At 41.0% G+C, this 22076-nt stretch overlaps 1 protein-coding gene across 3 annotated transcripts in view; it reads left to right on the top strand.

Moving 5' to 3' along the window:
- il1rapl2 (interleukin 1 receptor accessory protein-like 2) overlaps positions 1-21619 on the top strand; it is a 633588-nt gene extending 611969 nt beyond the window's left edge. For 2 of the 3 annotated variants that reach the window (XM_078169190.1, XM_078169189.1), the window contains exons 12-19: positions 3-115; positions 11076-11221; positions 11370-11447; positions 11563-11679; positions 16016-16138; positions 18735-18974; positions 19124-19154; positions 19425-21619. In XM_078169190.1, coding sequence (XP_078025316.1) covers positions 3-115; positions 11076-11221; positions 11370-11447; positions 11563-11679; positions 16016-16138; positions 18735-18974; positions 19124-19154; positions 19425-19513 — 937 coding nt within the window. In that variant the 3' untranslated portion in view covers positions 19514-21619. The remainder of the gene's footprint in view (positions 1-2; positions 116-11075; positions 11222-11369; positions 11448-11562; positions 11680-16015; positions 16139-18734; positions 18975-19123; positions 19155-19424) is intronic. The other variant, XM_078169191.1, reaches the window with a different exon arrangement.
- The last annotated feature ends 457 nt before the right edge of the window (positions 21620-22076 follow it).

The following is a 22076-nucleotide window of genomic DNA, read 5'->3' as shown; positions in this document are numbered from 1 at the left end:
AGCCGGGCGAGCAGTGATGAGGAAACATTTGCTTTGGAGATCTTGCCAGATGTTTTAGAGAAACATTATGGATACAAGCTGTTTATACCAGACAGAGATCTAATACCCAGCAGTAGTAAGTATCCATCTATCTGTCTGTCTGTATGTATGTCTGTCTACTCCTCTCTTCGTCCTTCCTCACAACACACACAAACACACACACATCCTGTCTCTCTCTCTGTGGGCCTTTATAACCCCCAATACCCAGAATTCATCACTCTGTCAGAATAAATAACAATGTATGAGGATCTTCACCATAACGCACTTACAGACACACATGTCTGTGTATGATCTCAGGTGTAAGTCACATGTACACAGACATACACACACACACACACAACACAACACAGTGTTGCTCTTCCTCAGACACAGTTCTTCTCACATCCATGATTTCACTTTCTTATGAAAGTTCTACAAACACAATCTGTGTCTTTCACAGCATAGTTAATGTCTGTATTTCAGTTTCGCAACCACACATTCCCACACACACTGCACAGGATGTATCGAGTGAACACAGTACACACACACACACAAAATTTGTCATCATTTCTGGGGTTACGTGTCACTCTCTGTCTAACCGGAGGGGATATATGACTGGTACTGCTCTATCTGTCAATGCTGTGACCTGGCGGCGCACACACACACACACACACACACACACACACACACACTCTCACACACAGGTGCACAGAGATGCACAATTCCATTATTGACACATCGAAAGGGGAAAACACTTACTGCCATTCACATGTAGGCACACAGCATCTACTTGTCTGTCTATCCCCATTCATTTTACTAACACAGTAAATGTTTGAGGATAGTTTACACTGGAGGCTGACAGTAAGTATTGCAACTATTGCCTACAGATACTCACAAGCACAAATGTGTGTAATCTCAACATGTACACTGAATACTGTGAATTTTTATAATGATGAAAAAACTTCAAGACAGTTTTGCAGGGCATGTGGCTGTACATGCAATAAGAGTATTTGAGTATCAGGAAAAAGGGCAGATATACTGTGGTATACTGATTTGTCAGTCTACTCATCACACACACACACACACACACACACACATATACACACACACTTATCCATCATGTTAATGTCATCTCTGGCCTTGCTAGCTGCAGGGACACTGAGTGGAGATTAGATTTAGATTAGACTGTAGGGAGGTTCATCTGTTTCATTTAACTGTTTATCACATAAACGCACATTTAAAATTTTCCCAAACATTTTTACACATGCACTAAATGTAGTCTGTCTTTGTTACAGTAATATGTACAGCTTTCCTGGTGATTTATACAGTAGGGAGAATCATTAAAGATGCAGTGATTGATATTTATATATTACCAATGAACAGATAACTATGTGCAGAGTTACCACCTGACTCTGTAGTGTCCCTCAGCTCCACAGAGCATTCTGCCATCTTTCAGCACATTGTTTTGGTCGAAACTTTAAACATTGGGTCACTATCACTGCTCTCCTTGATCCTTTTGTTATCCTTGACAGGCAGCTGATTTTACTTAACAAGCTCTGATAAACCACCAAAGACAGACAGACAAAGTTAGAGACTAGCAGGTGGACATAGTGGAGCATTTAGCAGCTGTTAGAGACCAAGATCCAGAGCTAAAAGGAAAGTGAATATTGGACCTAAATTCATTAGAAACAAGACTCCAAATGAATGCTAATGTTGCTCTGTGTCTGCTGGCTTTATCAATAGGCAATAGCTTGCTAACACATTTGCCAAAACAAGCACATAAGATGACCATTTGTCAGTGTTGTGTTTACAGCTTTTTCTGCTGCCCCCAAGATGCCATAATATTTTTTTATGCAGCTTTTAAGGTTATGTATGTAACTTGTAACTTTTTACATGTGTAAATCATTTTTATTGCCAATAGGTGTACAGATTGTAATGTTCCTTCCCAGACCTTCTTGGTTGCCTATAACAACCCATAGACTGATTTTTATGTGAAAGACTTGGGGCGAGTTTTCCAGGAAAATCCAAAGTATGTGATGTTATGCGTGCTCATGAGTGCCTTGCTTCTTTGCGACACTGGCCAACATTAGCCAAGACATGAAGTCCACTAATGTCAGTGAATGAGCAGCACCCACCACAACACAGACTTCACACATGCTGTGTTTTCACTGTATACATTTTGCAGTGGCAGCCGAGTGGAGATGAACCTTCACTTAGTGCCCTGTAGCAACTCAAATTCAGCCAGAGCAAGACGGAGTGCCAGGGGTCTGATCCTGCACCACCCTCTCATTTTCTGATAAGTTTGATTATAACTAGTTAATTGATGCTATAAAAAGTAGTCTGACCACATGACTGTGTGTGCCAATCGTGTGCTCATGATCAAGGGCACTGCTCCCTATTGGTTGAACAGGTGCATGGGCCAGAACTTGATGGCTGAGATCTCTACTGCACAGACTCTGGCTCTAAATTATGTTACCAGCACAAGATGGCCATATCCACCATTTTTTTGCTTCATCTTTGTGTAGAAGGAGGAAGTGGAGATGCATTGTCTATCTTACTACACAGTCTGTGGTATTTGCCAATGTCCAGGTGCTCACTTATGGCCACGGGACGTGGGCACAATCAACAGGATGCTAACTGCAGTTTACCCAATCAACTCAGAGAGAGGTGTCACTAAAGATTTTCTGAAAGTTACATACAGAACCTTTAAAGTGAAATAAATAAAAAACAGAAACTGAATACTTTCCCTGTTAATATTCTAATGAATATGACACACCTATAGAATGGTCTCAAAACCCAGAAACAAGTTAGCATTTTAGCTCAAAGTCAGTAGGTTTTCTGAATTGTTTTTTGTTAGATGCCTGAAATAAGGCCTGTGTTTAACACAAGCTAAAGACACTTTCACACTTTGTTCTGCAACATAAAATACGACAGTGAATACCCCTCCCAAAAAAATTGATGCCTTTGTGTTTCTTAAAAGACAGCTGCTAACAAGTGGCTAAATAAGACTGCGGGGAACTGCCCATTGATTCGACATCCCATTGTTCCGACCATATTAAACTCATTGTTCCGAAGTCCGTTCCGAAATCATCATGATGCCCTGTGGTTAAGGTCTGGTTAGGTTTAGGCACAAAAACCACTTTGTTAGGGTTAGGGTCAGGAAAAGATCATGGTGTGGGTTAAAATGAAAAAGAAAGTGACAAACACATAACCATGAGCCTGCTCCGCCTCAGGCCGGTCGCGACGCACCATATGCCCGCCGCGAGCCGTTCAGCACCACGGACAGTCGGACTAATGGGATGTCAAACCAATGGGCTGTCGAACCAATGACATGGACCCAGACTGCGGACCATCATCACGCCAAACACAGCTTTGTAGCCTCGGTGTAGTGGCATTGTTGTAATACAACATCCAATAGAAAAAATCCTCTTGTCTTTTTGTCCAGGGAGCAAGGGCAATGCTAACTTACATTTTTGCCTACAAATAAACGTCATCCCTGTGTGAAGTTTTATCAAAACCTGATATAATACTGTAGGTCCAAGATATTATGTTGATAGTTCTTCCTCTGGGCTTTACTAAATGTACAGTACAGGCCAAAAGTTTGGACACACCTTCTCATTCAATGCGTTTTCTTTATTTTCATGACTATTTACATTGTAGATTCTCACTGAAGGCATCAAAACTATGAATGAACACATGTGGAGTTATGTACTTAACAAAAAAAGGTGAAATAACTGAAAACATGTTTTATATTCTAGTTTCTTCAAAATAGCCACCCTTTGCTCTGATTACTGCTTTGCACACTCTTGGCATTCTCTCCATGAGCTTCAAGAGGTAGTCACCTGAAATGGTTTCCACTTCACAGGTGTGCCTTATCAGGGTTAATTAGTGGAATTTCTTGCTTTATCAATGGGGTTGGGACCATCAGTTGTGTTGTGCAGAAGTCAGGTTAATACACAGCCGACAGCCCTATTGGACAACTGTTAAAATTCATATTATGGCAAGAACCAATCAGCTAACTAAAGAAAAACGAGTGGCCATCATTACTTTAAGAAATGAAGGTCAGTCAGTCCGGAAAATTGCAAAAACTTTAAATGTGTCCCCAAGTGGAGTCGCAAAAACCATCAAGCGCTACAACCAAACTGGCACACATGAGGACCGACCCAGGAAAGGAAGACCAAGAGTCACCTCTGCTTCTGAGGATAAGTTCATCCGAGTCACCAGCCTCAGAAATCGCAAGTTAACAGCAGCTCAGATCAGAGACCAGATGAATGCCAAACAGAGTTCTAGCAGCAGACCCATCTCTAGAACAACTGTTAAGAGGAGACTGCGCGAATCAGGCCTTCATGGTCAAATAGCTGCTAGGAAACCACTGCTAAGGAGAGGCAACAAGCAGAAGAGATTTGTTTGGGCCAAGAAACACAAGGAATGGACATTAGACCAGTGGAAATCTGTGCTTTGGTCTGATGAGTCCAAATTTGAGATCTTTGGTTCCAACCGCCGTGTCTTTGTGAGACGCAGAAAAGGTGAACGGATGGATTCCACATGCCTGGTTCCCACTGTGAAGCATGGAGGAGGAGGTGTGATGGTGTGGGGGTGTTTTGCTGGTGACACTGTTGGGGATTTATTCAAAATTGAAGGCACACTGAACCAGCATGGCTACCACAGCATCCTGCAGCGACATGCCATCCCATCCGGTTTGCGTTTAGTTGGACCATCATTTATTTTTCAACAGGACAATGACCCCAAACACACCTCCAGGCTGTGTAAGGGCTATTTGACCAAGAAGGAGAGTGATGGAGTGCTGCGGCAGATGACCTGGCCTCCACAGTCACCGGACCTGAACCCAATCGAGATGGTTTGGGGTGAGTTGGACCGCAGAGTGAAGGCAAAGGGGCCAACAAGTGCTAAACACCTCTGGGAACTCCTTCAAGACTGTTGGAAAACCATTTCAGGTGACTACCTCTTGAAGCTCATGGAGAGAATGCCAAGAGTGTGCAAAGCAGTAATCAGAGCAAAGGGTGGCTATTTTGAAGAAACTAGAATATAAAACATGTTTTCAGTTATTTCACCTTTTTTTGTTAAGTACATAACTCCACATGTGTTCATTCATAGTTTTGATGCCTTCAGTGAGAATCTACAATGTAAATAGTCATGAAAATAAAGAAAACGCATTGAATGAGAAGGTGTGTCCAAACTTTTGGCCTGTACTGTATATATCAACAATTTGTGCACTGTTGATATTGTTTTTTTGTTTTTTTTGTCCAGTAAAAATGGACAACGTATGAGTCTGTGTTTTTCCTTTGATATTTCATTGCTATTTATTAGACAGTGTGAGTATGTGCATCAGGAGACTGAATATGTAATATACCTGCTCATTGCATTAAAAACATCATAAAACACGTTCAGTGGTCCCTGAGGCACCTGGTTACTTCAACTCAAGTATCAAACTAATGCATGAAATAAAATATTAAGCCATTATCCCCTGTGCATTAGCATTTTATTGCCAAAATCACATTTCAACTTGTCCAAAAACTTCCTAAGAAAGAATGTAGTGGCTAAAATAACTTTATAATGCGACCAAAAAGAAACACACTAATGTGTTCTTTGCATTATTTAACATTTTCTCTTAAAATACATAAATAAATTTACTTAATCATAATGAACTGCCCTTAGCCAAAACCATGTCTCCAACCAACACACATTCAAGACAAACACACACAATACTGCATCCTGAATGCAGATGAGAAAGTCATATTTCCTCCAAAATTGAGGCCTCCTCTCTGTGCCCTCAAAACATCCCAAAAACAAATGTCCACTATGCATAACAACATGCATAACTCTCTCTAAGCTGCATATGAACTAAAGGTTACAGAGTGTGAAGAAGAATGAGTGACTCACAGAGACACAGAGAGGAGCCTTTTCAGTGCTTACCAAAGCCATTGACAGAGCAAAATGGCAACGCGACCTAAAATACACCATTCAATTATCCACTCCATTAGCCCTCGGAAATTAACAAGAGAGCGAGAAATAAACAACGGGAGCAGAAAGAGGTGGGGACGGGGTCATTGGTTTGTGTTATTTCATTAATTGATTTACATAATCCTCAAAAATAGAGAGCGGGGACAGGAAGTGAAGGGCAGGGGAGAGGAGGGGAGGTTAACTGTGGGGAAGAGAGAGAACGATAAAGAGAGAAAAGAGAAAGAGCGGGACTGAATTTTGGGATGTTCTGGACTATTTGTGCCCCTCAAATTGAGCGTGAAATTGCAATGTGTTGTTGGAGAGTCTCTGTCATTAATTTAGTTAGCAAGTGAAGAGATGGTAGAAGGAGAGAGACACAGAGAGAGAGGTAATCTGTTTTTCACAGAACACATGGTTTTCAGACATTTTCAGTAACTACAAATTTTGAGAAATAATGAGCAATTTCAGTGACATACGTTTCAAAAAAACACAGAGAATGTCACAAAAAAATAATTGGAAATGAGACAGTTTGGGAAGACAAGTTTAGACTGGGCTCAGTATGAAGCAACAGCACCACAGTGAGGATGAGAAGAAGCATTTGAAACTGCGTTGAACTCTTTTGGCTCTGTAGTGACTCGTATATTGTTGCACACAGGAGCTCTACCTCCCTTACAACATCTCATCACCTGCCCATTCAACTCCTCAAGTCCCTCCCTAAGTTATAAGTAAAAGCTGATGGTGGTATATCAGCACAACTCTGATCCCCATTTAAGAGCTGATTCCACTGCCGTGTGTTGGAGCCAAAACTCTTGCACAAGCATTTCTGTCACTCTACTTTATCCTCCTGTCAGTCATTCCAGTCAGTTCTGAAGAAAATGAGTTGAAGGATGCCGCCAGCAGAAATAGGCAGATACTATACAGGGAAATTCAATTCTTCCTTCTGCCTCTTCCCTTTGTAGCTCTCGTTTTTTGCTTTTTTTTTCTCCTGTAATCAACGATAAATTAAACCTTCTCTGTAGCTGTGATATTTTTTGTTATTTTTGAGAAATGTGCATGTCTGAAGGAATAGTTCAACATTTTGAGAACTGCATTTATTCGCTTACTTTCCAAGTAGGGGTGTTGCAATTTAATTAAGGGTAATTGCTCTTTTTGTGCGGTAACAGACTGCTCTTGCATTTTGAGTAACGGCCGGGCTCCACCGGCTGCAAACATAAGCATCACGTCAGCGTAGCATCGCGGCGTATTCATTTGGGCTCCACTGACTGCATACGGAAGCGACACGTAGAGAAGCCAGCGGGGTTGTTTACCGTTTGCCGAGCCGAGAGGCTGCATGTAGGCTGCATGAAATGTTAAAGCAATTTCCACCTAAGTTATTACATATATTTGCGTTATCTACAAGTTTACTGTACTGTTTGTCATCTACTCACTTTCAAATGTCCGCCATGGACATTTACACAATGTCACGGATAAACATGGGTAAATGCATGAAAAAAAATCATCACATATCACCTCTGATAATGGTTTATTCATTTCAAAAAACACATTGTGCTCATTTAGCATACTATTGCATGTAGTTTATATCTGTTGGAGGGTCACGTAGGGGAGCGTAGCACGACGAAAATAGAAGAGCTGTGTAAACTAGAGAGTTGTCGCGCGACAGACGGGGATTTTCGCACTGCTCCTGTTGCTGGTGCAGCCGCTGTAATTGATTAACGGGGGCGGGCTGCTACGGGACTCGCGCTGCAGACATGTCGCGCCGCTGACGTGCCCAGTGGAGCCCAGCCGTTAACGTTCATTTGCCAAAAAAGACAAAATGCAAAATAGCATTATTGTTGTTATTATATTATTATTAATAGTAGTATATCAAATTTTCAAAAGATAATGCAACAATACCGTTATTATAAACTTTTTTGGCCCAAATGTAGTTGGACAAGTTAGCTTTGCCTGGTTCTCTCAACAGGAAGTCAAGATAATCTCAGCAAATGAATGCCACTAGTATGATTTTTGAAGTGTAAATGCAATCGCTGGAAGTAAAAATCTAACATTAGGCTACAAATGAACTACACCATGATCGTATGACTAAATGTCACCACCACAACAAGGCTGTAAAGCCGTGTTTGGTGTGATGAGATGCTGCAGTCTCATTTAGCCACTTGTTAGAAACCATCTTTTCAAAGACACCTAAAAGCTTCAAAAGTCATACCAACGTATTTTATGTTGGAGAAACATGAATATCTCTTGTGCATGTGTTAACCTCAGACCTTATATCAGGCATCTAACAACAAACCCATTCAAAAAACCCATTGACCTTGAGATAAGGGAACGGGGAGTGCTAAAACACTAACTCGTTTACAGATTTTAGGACTCATTCCTGCACCACTTGATTTCCAACTCAGGTAAAGTGATCAATAAAACTCTTTACGGTATTATGTTAGGGGTGATTATCTTAGCTTAGCATAAATATTGGAAAAAGAAACATCTAGCCTGACTCCTAAAGATACACTTACAAGCACCTCTAATACTTACTAATTAACATGAATTAACATACAGTACAGGCCAAAAGTTTGGACACACCTTCTCATTCAATGCGTTTTCTTTATTTTCATGACTATTTACATTGTAGATTCTCACTGAAGGCATCAAAACTATGAATGAACACATGTGGAGTTATGTACTTAACAAAAAAAGGTGAAATAACTGAAAACATGTTTTATATTCTAGTTTCTTCAAAATAGCCACCCTTTGCTCTGATTACTGCTTTGCACACTCTTGGCATTCTCTCAATGAGCTTCAAGAGGTAGTCACCTGAAATGGTTTCCACTTCACAGGTGTGCCTTATCAGGGTTAATTAGTGGAATTTCTTGCTTTATCAATGGGGTTGGGACCATCAGTTGTGTTGTGCAGAAGTCAGGTTAATACACAGCCGACAGCCCTATTGGACAACTGTTAAAATTCATATTATGGCAAGAACCAATCAGCTAACTAAAGAAAAACGAGTGGCCATCATTACTTTAAGAAATGAAGGTCAGTCAGTCCGGAAAATTGCAAAAACTTTAAATGTGTCCCCAAGTGGAGTCGCAAAAACCATCAAGCGCTACAACCAAACTGGCACACATGAGGACCGACCCAGGAAAGGAAGACCAAGAGTCACCTCTGCTTCTGAGGATAAGTTCATCCGAGTCACCAGCCTCAGAAATCGCAAGTTAACAACAGCTCAGATCAGAGACCAGATGAATGCCACACAGAGTTCTAGCAGCAGACCCATCTCTAGAACAACTGTTAAGAGGAGACTGCGCGAATCAGGCCTTCATGGTCAAATAGCTGCTAGGAAACCACTGCTAAGGAGAGGCAACAAGCAGAAGAGATTTGTTTGGGCCAAGAAACACAAGGAATGGACATTAGACCAGTAGAAATCTGTGCTTTGGTCTGATGAGTCCAAATTTGAGATCTTTGGTTCCAACTGCCGTGTCTTTGTGAGACGCAGAAAAGGTGAACGGATGGATTCCACATGCCTGGTTCCCACTGTGAAGCATGGAGGAGGAGGTGTGATGGTGTGGGGGTGTTTTGCTGGTGACACTGTTGGGGATTTATTCAAAATTGAAGGCACACTGAACCAGCATGGCTACCACAGCATCCTGCAGCGACATGCCATCCCATCCGGTTTGCGTTTAGTTGGACGATCATTTATTTTTCAACAGGACAATGATCCCAAACACACCTCCAGCCTGTGTAAGGGCTATTTGACCAAGAAGGAGAGTGATGGAGTGCTGCGGCAGATGACCTGGCCTCCGCAGTCACCGGACCTGAACCCAATCGAGATGGTTTGGGGTGAGTTGGACCGCAGAGTGAAGGCAAAGGGGCCAACAAGTGCTAAACACCTCTGGGAACTCCTTCAAGACTGTTGGAAAACCATTTCAGGTGACTACCTCTTGAAGCTCATGGAGAGAATGCCAAGAGTGTGCAAAGCAGTAATCAGAGCAAAGGGTGGCTATTTTGAAGAAACTAGAATATAAAACATGTTTTCAGTTATTTCACCTTTTTTTGTTAAGTACATAACTCCACATGTGTTCATTCATAGTTTTGATGCCTTCAGTGAGAATCTACAATGTAAATAGTCATGAAAATAAAGAAAACGCATTGAATGAGAAGGTGTGTCCAAACTTTTGGCCTGTACTGTACATCCCAAAATGTTGAACTATTTCTTTCAAAAGCCACCTAGCGAATCAGGTCCATTATTGGAGCCAGGATTTTATTGTAGATATGTCAGTTTCTTAAGCGCATTCAGTGTATTTTGTGTAGAACAGATAAATAAGTTTCTGGGCTAAGCAAAATTTTCAGAAGTTCAACATTTTGAGACATATGCTTCTTTGCATTTTTTCTTCTGTGCATTCAATACAGAGCTAACGTCAAGATGTGTAGGCAAGCTTAGTATAAAAACTAGAATACACCTAGCAGCAACTCTAAAACTGTCTGATTTATACACCAAACTTCATGCCCTTACTGTGACGATGCTTCTCGAAGGTGTATGGTCCGCTGCACCCAGCTGTTGTCTACCAGGAAATAGTTACAGCAAGTAATTCTCTCTATAACCACAAATTGTTGTTTTGACATTACTCCTTACAGTGCATGTGCCGGTGATACAAATGAGGCATACTGGTCTTGCTTAGTCAGCTTTAGAGGTGTTTTGTATCAATTTTAAAAGACCCAGGCTAGCTTTTCCCCTTTAGATTTATGCTAAGCTAGGCTAACCACAGTCTGACCCCAGCTCCATGCTTACCACACAGACATGAGGCTGATAGGAATCATCTCATGTCAATGGGAAGAGTGTCAGTCCTCTTTTATTTTGCCAGAGTAAATCTCTACAGCGATGGTCAGGTAAAGAAATAGACCAAAAAACTAAAATACAAAAATGTGTGTCAAAACTGGAGAAAACAGCATCACTGACAACAATAAGAATACACATATCATAGATTTCTATAATACATTGCAAAACACCAACTGTTTGACCTTCACCTGATTCTACATGACATCCTTCTCTGAATCTCCTCTTACTGTTTTCAGTTTTAACTTTGTCTCCACGTCTCTCTGTCTCCCAGCTTACATTGAGGACTTGGCTCGTAGCGTGGAGCAGAGCAGACGTTTGATCATCGTTTTGACTCCAGAGTTTGTCGCCAAAAGAGGGTGGAGCATCTTCCAGATAGAGACACGCCTGCACTCCATGCTGGTCACTGGGGAGATCAAGGTATGATTGGGGTAACAGGAAATGCAGGCAGGCATGTGCGGTAATTACGTTTTTGCATGTTTGAGAAAGTTGTGAAGTGCTTTGTACAATGTGCTTGAAGAGTTGCTCTGTCCTAAACACCTCTGCCTCTGTGTTTCTGTGTGTCCAGGTGATCATGATAGAGTGTGCAGACCTGAAGAATGTCATTAACTACCAAGAGGTGGAGGCACTGAAACATACAATCAAGGTACACAGAGAGAGAAATGAACAAAGGGAGGGAAGAAGGGTGTGAACTAAATTCATTAGACACCAGGAGGCCAAAAGCAGTAAGACACCTGAATAATCTCTTCTTCTCTCCTCAGGCTTTATCTATCATCAAGTGGAGGGGTCCTAAGAGCAATGAGCTGTCATCTAAGTTTTGGAAACAGGTGGTTTATGAGATGCCTGCTAAACGCAGGGAGACGTTGTCCAGACGCCAGGTATAGCGCCAGAAACAAAAGGCTAAAATGAGTTTCTCCGTATGTTTCTCGCAATCATGCACACACTGGAGTTGTTTGTTTAAGTGAAACCCCAAACCTTCATTAGTTCCCAAGAGATATACTATAAAAGGAAGATGCTTTACTATTTTTTCGTTCAATCCTGAAATCTGTCCTGAAGTATAAAAAAACAGATTAATGTGCACATCTTAAAGAATACGCACTAAAACCCTTTCCTTTTACTGAGGGACTATACATACAGGTGTAGAGACAGAAAAAAAATATTTTAGTGGCATGTCTGGAAGCCTAGAAAAACAATAGCTGTGGAAATTTGGTCTGAACATTTACTTATGCTCCCCTGCGGCACATACACTCACAACAAACAGATGGCCTTTGAAATGTCTGCTAAATACAGGTAATGTATGAAAATTGAAATCACAATGGGGGAAAATGTGTACATGTTTGCCATGTGTTAACACCTCAGGTGGTGTATGCCCTGATTAGCAAAGTGATGTTCTCCTGCTGCTTGGCACTGGGGAATAATGATTGAGAAACAAATAAAGAGTGAACTGCATTGAACAAAAATTGACGCAACACTTGTTGTTTTTGGTCCCATTTTTCACAGCTTCAAGTTAGAGATCTAAGAATTTTTTAATGCCCTCAGTAGATATATTTCTCTCAAATTTTTGTTGCAAATGTGTTTAAACCCATGTTAGTGAGCACTTCTTTTCCAAGATAATCCTTCCAACTGACAGGTGTGGAATGTCAAGATGCTGATTAAACAGCAAGGCCACTCTAAAATGTGCAGTTTGATCACAAAACACAATGCAACAGATGTCACAAGTTTTTAGGGGGCCTGCCACTGGCATGCTGACTGCAGGAACGTCCACCACAGCTGTTGCCCACTGACACAAACCAACTCCAGTGTCATTGCTGTGAATTTGACAGTACATCCAACCATCCTCACAACTATAGACCAGGTGTAATCACACCAGCTCAGGATCTCCACATTCAGCGTCTTCATCTGCAAGATCATTACAGACCAGCCACACAGACAGCTGATGCATCAACCACAGAATTTCTGCCGTCTCAGCAAAGTTCATTTGCATGATGGTCATCCTTACCAGGGTCTTCACCTGACAACAGTTCTTCATCGTAACTGACTTGAGTGGGCAGCTTTTCCCTTCACTGGAGGAGATGTGTTCTCTTCACTGATGAATCCTACTTTGGACCTTACCAGGCAGATGGCAGACAGCATGTACTGTACGGCGTTTTGAGGGCAAGTGGTTCGCTGGTGTCAACATTGTGAACAAAGCACCCCATGGTGGCTTGAATCCTGCTTTACACCTTACCAGGCAGATGGCAGACTGTGTAAGATGTTGTGTGGGTGAGTGGTTCAGTGATGTCAACATTGGGAGCAGAGTGCCCCACGGTGGCTGTGGGGTTACAGTATGGGCAAGATCTTGAGACCCAGTGTTGTGCCAGTCATCTGCCACCATGACCACATGTGCAGCATGGTAATGCATGGCCCCATGGCCTGCAAACTCACCAGACATGTCACCCATTGAGGATGTTTAGGATGCTCTGGATCGGCATGTACGACAGCGTGTTCCATTTCCTGCCAATATCCAGCAACTTCACACAGCCTTGAAGAGGAGTGGGCCAATATTCCACAGGCCACAATCTACAACCTGATCAGCTCTATGTGGAGGAGGTGTGTCACACTGCATGAAGTAAATGATGGTCACATCAGATACTGACTGATTCTCTGTGGTATCTGTGACCAAGAAATGCAATTCTGTAGCACATGTGATATTGTAATAAATGTCTTTTTTTTAAGATTTCACTGCAAACTTTAGAGCAGCCTTTTATTGTGACCATCCCAAGGCACACCTGTGTAGTAAAGATGCTGTTTAATCAGGACCTTAATATGCCACACCTATCACGTCAATGGATTAAGATTTGGATGGACCAAAATCTAATATAAAGGCTTTTGTGTGTATAAAAAGTCTTAGATCTTTAACTTAAACCTATGAAAAATGGGAGCAATAACAGAATGGTTAAGTTTTAAGTAGTTTTTGTTCAGTGTGTGTAACAGCAACAAATGGCATTGTATTATCTCATTCATATGTTGTGATCTTTACTCCTTTACTTTTGTGCATTAGTCCAGCTGAGAACATTGCCATTGTAACTTATAGCAACAAAGAATCACCACACATTAAACAAACCCAACTTTCAGGGCTTTATCAGTTTAAGTGGCTGTATAGACATTGACATCTTATCGTCTGCAGTTATTCATGCTTAGAAAGCCTGGTATAACACAATATAGCCAAGAAGAGGTGAAGTACTTCTTCAATTTATGGGCCAAGGAATACACTTGCTAACTTCTTGAAAAATTGCACAAGAACTCTGAAGAATTCAAGCCATCCATCATGCCTAGCGACATACACTGAATGACAATCAGGTGTGTTTTCAAACCTCAACAGCACCAAAACCTTGGGGGAGGACGTTTTATGGAGTCCATGGCACTTTTATTAAACTGTAATAGTTCACTTGAACTTGGACTGTATTACCTTAAATCAGCTAAATACATAAATGCAACAAAGTGGACTCGTACAACAGCAAACAAAGGCCATGATTTCACTGTTTTTTCTAAACCTTTGGGCTTAATTAGCATCATATCACTGTAGATATTATTTTCTATACGCATACTATACACATAATGTGACCTGTACTGATACAAGGTTTGCCATAAGACATGGCAACTGTTGTTTCAAGACTAACTTTCAAGAAATACTAGAAATGGTATAAAATCCTTCACAGGAAACTTGAGCCAAAGCCAAGTTAAGTTAATTCACTTAAATGATAAGGATGTAAGGTGTTATTCTATATTTGTCTTACAGTCAACGAAGGAAACATGTGTTAGGGCCTGTGTCCACATAGTGGTTTTCTCTGGCAGAAAGGTGGTGGCAGGGTACTGAGGAAAGCTTCATTAATAAAGCACTCCGAGTGCTTTTCTTCTGAAGTGCTACACGTGGGTTTTGTTTCTAAAACAACCATATCTTGACAATCGTAAGTGCTATATCGTAGGCAACTGGACTTGCTTGCATTTCTTTAAGACATTTCGCCTCTCATCCAAGAAGCTTCATCAGTTCTAAATGACTGGTGCGAAGTTGCAGGCTATAAACCCTGTGTGGGTGGGAACCATTACAGAGTCGTAGGGGTCACGCGAACTCTTAGTTTCACAGTTGTTAAGGTCACAATGTGAGTTGTTGACCCACCTGGCCACCATGTGAGTCGTTAGCATCAGGTGGGACCAGGGGTGAATGGGTGTTAAGTTGTCAACCCACACAGGGTTTATAGCCTGCAACTTCATACCAGTCACTTAGAACTGAAGAAGCTTCTTGGATGAGAGACGAAACGTCTTCAAGAAACACAGGCAAGTCCAGCTGCCTACAATATAGCACTTACGATTACAATGACCTGGATGACTGAGAATCTTCCACCGACAAACATATCTTGACACAAACATTAGCTAGGTAGCTACCTCAAGGCTCTGTTAACAGAGGGTTTACTACCACTTAGCAACAAGATTACAACACGGATGGTGAAAAAAGCACAACACTCACCAGCAACACTCAATGACCAGCCAATCTGCTCCCACAAATTGGCTTTTCTGTCTTTGTTGTGACAGTTTCTGACTGATATATCATACAGTTTGGGATAGACGGTAGATAAAGGAGCAGCAGTGACGACACCAGCGCCTTTCTGAAAAGTTCACAGATATTTTACCAGAAGCGCTCAGAGTAGCTGCACAAAAAAAAGACCAGGCAGTCTGAAGAAGATGCTGGGGTGGTCTTTTTTGTCTAGACAGCCACAAATGCTTTTTCCTCGTTGGGAACAATTGTAAAAAGATGCTGGCGCTGAGAAAAAAAAGTTACACAGCTACACAGGCCCTTAGGCTATCTGTCATCACTCCTACTGGATATATAAATTGTGTTTTTGTTGGGAACTTTTTTTTTTTGCTGTGAATTATATATATTTCATTCTCTATTAAGTATTTACAGGAACATGTCACCCAGTAGCTACAAGAACAACTCCCATTTGTAGGATTGATTCATTGCTGTTGTTATTTTTTTTTTTTTTTCATAGGATTCGTTATTGAGAAACATAATCATTATTATCATATTATCATAAGTCTTATCATTTTAACCTAACCCATGAATACATTTCCTATCACTGTGGTAACTTCTACATAAAGATAAAGTCTCCTTGACGACTCAAACATTTGTATAAATCTGCACATTGCAAACGATATAACATGTTTCTCTGTCAACAGGTGATGGACTCTGGTGAACAAGGCCTCTTTGGTGACCTGCAGACCACCGTCTCCACTATTGCCATGACAACCACCTCCGCCTCCTTGGCACCCCCTAATGAGAGTCGCCATGGGCATCATCAGGTCAGCTGTTGCATGTGTATTACTTCAAACTGATGTTGTTGCTTAGGCTTGGTGTTTGTTGAATCAGTGGTGTTAGGTAGTGATGACGAGCCCTAGTGTAAGATTTTTTTTTACGTATGAGATGAGCGCACAGGAATTACACACACACAGATGCACACACACACACACACACACACACACACACGCACAGTATTACCCACAAATCTTAGAATTTATAGGTCAGGCTTTTACAGAAACATTCATGGACAAGGAATTAGACTAATTTACATAATCTACTGTAACACTGTAAATGAACCCATCTTGAAGCTGTTAAACATGATTTTTTGTTGTTGTTTGTTGTAAAGATGTGTTTTCCTGTGGTGTGTTTCATAACATGTTGGCGCCCAATCTTAAAACACCCCCAGCCCAACTAAAAATAGTCTACTCACCTACTGTGTATCTGAAAATGAATTAAACAAAGCAATGGCATTTATGCAGGCCAGTGGCATATAATTCCAAGTATATTGGAACAATAATACATGTGGGTTAACTTATTTAAAAGTGCTTTGGTTCCTCTACGTGTTAATAAATGTGTACAGAGACGTCATTATCTGTATCTGTATTCAGATGGAAGAAGGGAAGTGGGCATGGTTTATGCTGGAAGTCATGGTAAATCAGGAAATTTATATTCCTGTATTTTCTAACCTTGTGTTCACTGGCAATGCAACTGCTGTGCCTTCATAGCATCAAACTGATTTATGGCTTTGCTAACAGACAGACAGCTAGCTACATTAAGATGTGGAAACATAGTGCCCACTCCACAACATCGTCTCAACTGGTTCCTCAGCAGTGCGCACCACACAGATGGGGTGGGAGCTAACGTTAGCTCGCTAGCTGTGCTGCTCATTGAGTGATTACAGCTGGTAACGCTGCCCCAATGGCGAAGATTGTTGCTGCGAAAAATATTTTTCCCATCCTCCCATCTACCCCCAGGTTGCCCCACTAATCCTCATGTTAGCACCACTAGCCGTGCTGATGCTGCTAACAGTGGTAACAGAGCTAATAGTGATAACAAAGTCAACAATGCTAAAGGGAGCTTTATGGCTGAAAACTAAACTGCTAACCCACTGGGGTGACCGGGGGGAACCAGAGGGTGGGCAAAAAACAGCAATGGTAATAGCCTAATGAGTGCAATGCTAGCTAGCTCCTACCAGACCCTGGTGGTGTGCTCTGCAGTAGAGTGAAGAGTAGCAAATTTAACTAATAGAATGACATGTGCAACCTTTAAAAAATATTCTCGTTGGTCAACTGATTAACTGTTAACTGTTGACATCCCTAATCCTAACCCCACCACTGCGATTTAAGTTAATGTTAAATAACTAAATACATAAATAAGTAAATATGCTTATGAAATAAATCTTGAAATTAATTAATTAATTAATAATAAATTAAATAAATGAGTATATAAGCATAGGTAAGTATGAATATATAAATGAGTCAATATACTTTAATAACTGATACACACATTTTTTTTTTTGTTTTTTTTTCAAGGACATTTTTCTAAGGACTAACTGCCCAGCTCTTTTTATTTCCATGTGTTTAGGTAACCATGAAATACATGGTAGGGTGTTACTGGACGCTAAGTCAAAAGTCAATGAGACCTAAGGCAGATACATACAGCGTGTTACAGCTTACACAAATGAATATTGACTGAAATAGACGATAAAATGTTTTGGGGGGTTTTAATAGAGGAAACTAACACATACAGCTTAAAACCACAGGTTCTAAGCTTTGTTGTCAGGCATAATTTCCAGGGCTTTGAAATAGATCCAGGTGCCACACTAGGCTTTTGTCCTGCTACTCCTGCACACGTCGCCTCCCCCGCCTCGATGTTAGAGTGATAACCAGAATAGGTCAGTTGTCAGCTCACTGCCTGCTGTGGGCTGACTCAGTGGGGGTGACTACAAAATACAGCCATCAGTTTTAAACAATGCCTAGTAATTCAAATGACTAGTTAGTGAAATCAGTGATACATATTTAGAAAGAAAGAAACAGACATGTCAATCATTCCCCTCACCCAACCCAAATAATAACACACAACTCAAGGTAGAATAAATATCTGTGTCCATTACAATATTTGTCCATTCCTGATAAACAAATTTAGATGCAGATACATCCCTACATTTTAAAGAGACTGCAGACTGTGATGGCCCATGTATGACAGACATCAGGTCCTAGTGCTGCCTCACTGGCTGTACTGCTTCCTGTTAACTTCCACCACTGTCTGACAGTACATTTAAAAAGATCCAGATTGGAGTGTTGCATTGAGCTAGTGGTCAAAGATATCCTAATTATTCCATCAGAATACAAACAAAAATGAGGCAAGGTTTTCTCACTTTGGGGTTCCTGCTGAAAAAAAGGCCCCAGCTTCATTTATTTTAAAACTCTTCATTAAGTTCATGTTTTTTGTTGTTGCTTGTTTTCACAGTTTATGTAACGTCTAAAAATCTTTTCAGAATGTGATAATTAATAACTTAAAAAGATTAATTGCCTCTTCGAATAATACTTAAGGTGTTAAAAGTTAACAGAGAATCATATCATTACCACTATACTACAGGTTGCCTTGGCGACAGAGATCCCTGACTACAACCAGATGACATTGCCACTGGGAGGCGGTCACACTGCCACAGCAGCCCAAATGAGGCATTTCTGCCGCAGCTACGAGTTCCAGCTTCCCACACAGTCTCCCTCCCTGTCGCCTCCTCTCCCACCTCCCTCCACCGTGCAGTTCTCCACTCTGGGCCCCGGGGGGCGCCACGTCTATTGCAACATCCCCATGACACTGCTGAATGGACAGGTGGGAGAAAAGACAGGACCACTTGTTGTTTTTTACAGTTCTTGGATAGTCTCTAGCATCCAACATCTACACAGTGTATCCTTTTCTTGTGTGTTGTTTTGTGCATGAGTTTTATCACATTAAAAATAAAACCCCTCTTTTCTCCCCAGGGGTTCAGAGCAGTTCACTGGGGAACAAGAGGTCTGTTTGGATAAAAAGAGAATGTAGAAAGAAAATAGAATCTCCACATTGTTAAACCTTAAATATTTATATATTTTTTTTATTTTAACAGACTGGGAACTAGCTGTCATATGCAGTATAGTTGTCATATATGAGGCATGGTGCATTATTGGCATGCAGTAGCACTGTATATATTGTATATTGTTTTCTTTTTTTAATTGTATATTTTGCTAGCAGCTGTGGTTTCAGGGAGATTCCTGCTGATCACTGTTGCACTTGTTTTTTTTCCAGGTTTCTCAGAGCAGTACGCTTGGGAAGAAACCAGAACTCCACCTGAACAGCACCTTCGTACCGCTCACCAGCAGAGAACTAAGCTCTGACATCTGGTAGAGGGACTCCTCAACTGGTGCTGGATTACAGACCGGTTTATAAACTGCTTTTACACTGGCTTTGGAAATGGGGTAGACTGGTTGGTCGACTGGTTCTCATTGGGGTTTTTGGACTGTGTACAGCCTTAGTTTTTCAGGAGGGACTGCTTGAGGACTGCCCGCAGACTAGTTTTGGGCCACTTCATCCCACGCTGTGAACAAAGGACTGCTTGAAGACTGAATAAGCCTTGGATTCACAATGGTTGGATATACCAGCTTCAGACTGCTTACAGACAGACAGATTCAGATTATAAAACTGATTGTATGCTGGTATTGGACATACCAACTGGTTACAGACTGATTCAAACTGCTTTGTAAGCTGTGTAGCCATGATCATTGGAAAGGAGCACTGTTATACAACATGACTGGTCATACACATTCGAGGGATGCAGAGGGTTTGTTGACAGTTATGGACATGTGGATGTGATGAACTGGGAAAGTCAGTGAAAAGGTCCAGGATACCTAAACAGTGAGGAGGTATCCACAAACAGGAGTGCACCATCTGTCGTACAAGCGACCAAATTGGACCTCGGAGCACAAAAAAAATCTCGAATTGCTGTCTGCTCACACACCAGCTGTGTAATCGGAAACAAGTTGATTTGTCAGCTGCTTAACTGCTCGGAAGTATCAGTCGACTGAAAAACAAAAGTAGCGTAATCTCAGAAAGCCAGTCGGTCTTCTACCTATCTGAGTTGTCAGTGTATCCATCTATCTGTTGACTAGGTGGCTTGTCAGTAAATGAGGCAGACTTAAAGCAATGATTTTGGAATACCAGTCCACCTTAAAACAACAAGTCAACCTCTTGAAACAATTCCTGGCCAGCTAGTGAGCTACCTGGTTTGGTTCTTAGAAGCTAAAATGGTTGACTTAAAAGAAATGGATTCCAGCAAGATTATCAAGATAAGAAGTGTGAAGCGACTGCTAAACCTATGTACTGAGAAAGTGCAGTTAAATGGTGTATACAGAAACATGTAGCTAGTTGTAAAGACTAGCTGACTAAAGGCTAGTTATGTCTTGAGGTAAAAGGCACCAAGAGACTGCAAAGCAGCCAGCTCACCTTGTAACCCAGTAATCAGCAATTAGTCAAGTCATCAAGAACTGGCCAAGAGGTGACCTGCCAACTTTTACCAACAAGCTAAAAGCATAAAGGACTTGGCTTTTTCTATTTGCATGACCACCCATTTAGATAAAAAAAATAATAATCAAATAAATATAGATAAAAGAGTAAATGACACAATCATTTCTCTCAGCCTCTTTTAATATGGAGGAGAATAAACGTCTTATGTTGATACGGTATGTTTGTTTTCTGTCTGGCCATGAAGTATTGATAAAAACTGATAAAGGGAAAAAAGGAGGTGTCCCTCCAAAAACATTCTCATTTTCTCTGGTTTAATTTAAGAATTCTATGCTTTTTGAAGGTCGGTGAGCATTTTCACCAGGCTTTGTTTTTAATGTTTGTTACAATAATCTCTGTACAGCTTCCATAAATTATGCATAGACCTATACATGACGGTGATTTGTTCCCGATGATTTCTGTTAACTCCCACATTGTGTGTGAGACCCAGAGCCTCTTTTTGCTTTCATTCTGTTCCTCTTCATCAGTGGATGGATGGATGGATGGATGGATGGATGGATGCTCACGGCAGTACAACCCTGGCAACGGACTGATGTTTTGAACCTGTCACTCTGGAATCGAGACCACTACCAGTCAGCCAAAGGGGGCTTCACTGCATACAGAGCCGGACTCCGAGCCGAACCAGACCACATTCTTCGTTGTGAGCTTTAAGAAACCAAGATTATTACCATAATATTTAAGCAAAGTGAATAATGTTTTGACTTTACACAAAGGTACTGTCATTGTCTTATTAGAACCAATGAATTCTGGATATTTGAGATTGTTTGATACAATTATTAATTATTTGAGTTGTTATATTCGATGGCAATATACAGTATAGTGGTTGTCTTTTGATTTCTGCTCATTTCTTTGACTATTCTTTGGATATATTGGTTGAAATAATTTAATTGAGAGCAAATAAAAATTATATGAGTTGTTTTATACATCTTGGATGCCTGTTGTCTGACGCAACTGTTATTTCTTCTTTCTTCTACTTCTTCCCCACTTTCCTTTATCTGACCCAAATTTCCCTTTCTTGCTGAAGCAGACTCTCTGCAAACTCATCCTTTCTTCCAACTGTCATCTCTGTCTGTGTCCTGCCCCTCCCACACTCGCAATCTTTAACGTTTGCCTGACTACCAACCTACTCCCTTTTCCCAGTCATTTTGGGTTCCTTAATAATTAAACTGGTTGTATTGATGGCATTGTAAAACCTTCTGTTCAGATTAGGGGAAATAGACTCAGGCTCTTACAAACTAAAACCAGTTTCACACTCTGTTGAGCTAATCTGAGCTGTACTGAACTGAGGTTGAAAAGGATTTGAGCTATGTTGAGCTGGGATTGCCAAAGGCTGCGGTGAATAGAAACCAATTAAAGAAGGCATTTAAAATGTATTAACAC

This window comes from Epinephelus lanceolatus, chromosome 7 (assembly GCF_041903045.1).
Source record: "Epinephelus lanceolatus isolate andai-2023 chromosome 7, ASM4190304v1, whole genome shotgun sequence".
Classification (NCBI taxonomy): Eukaryota; Metazoa; Chordata; class Actinopteri; order Perciformes; family Serranidae; genus Epinephelus; species Epinephelus lanceolatus.
The sequence above is the reverse complement of the archived record's forward strand: the minus strand, read 5'-3'. Positions and strand labels throughout refer to the sequence as shown.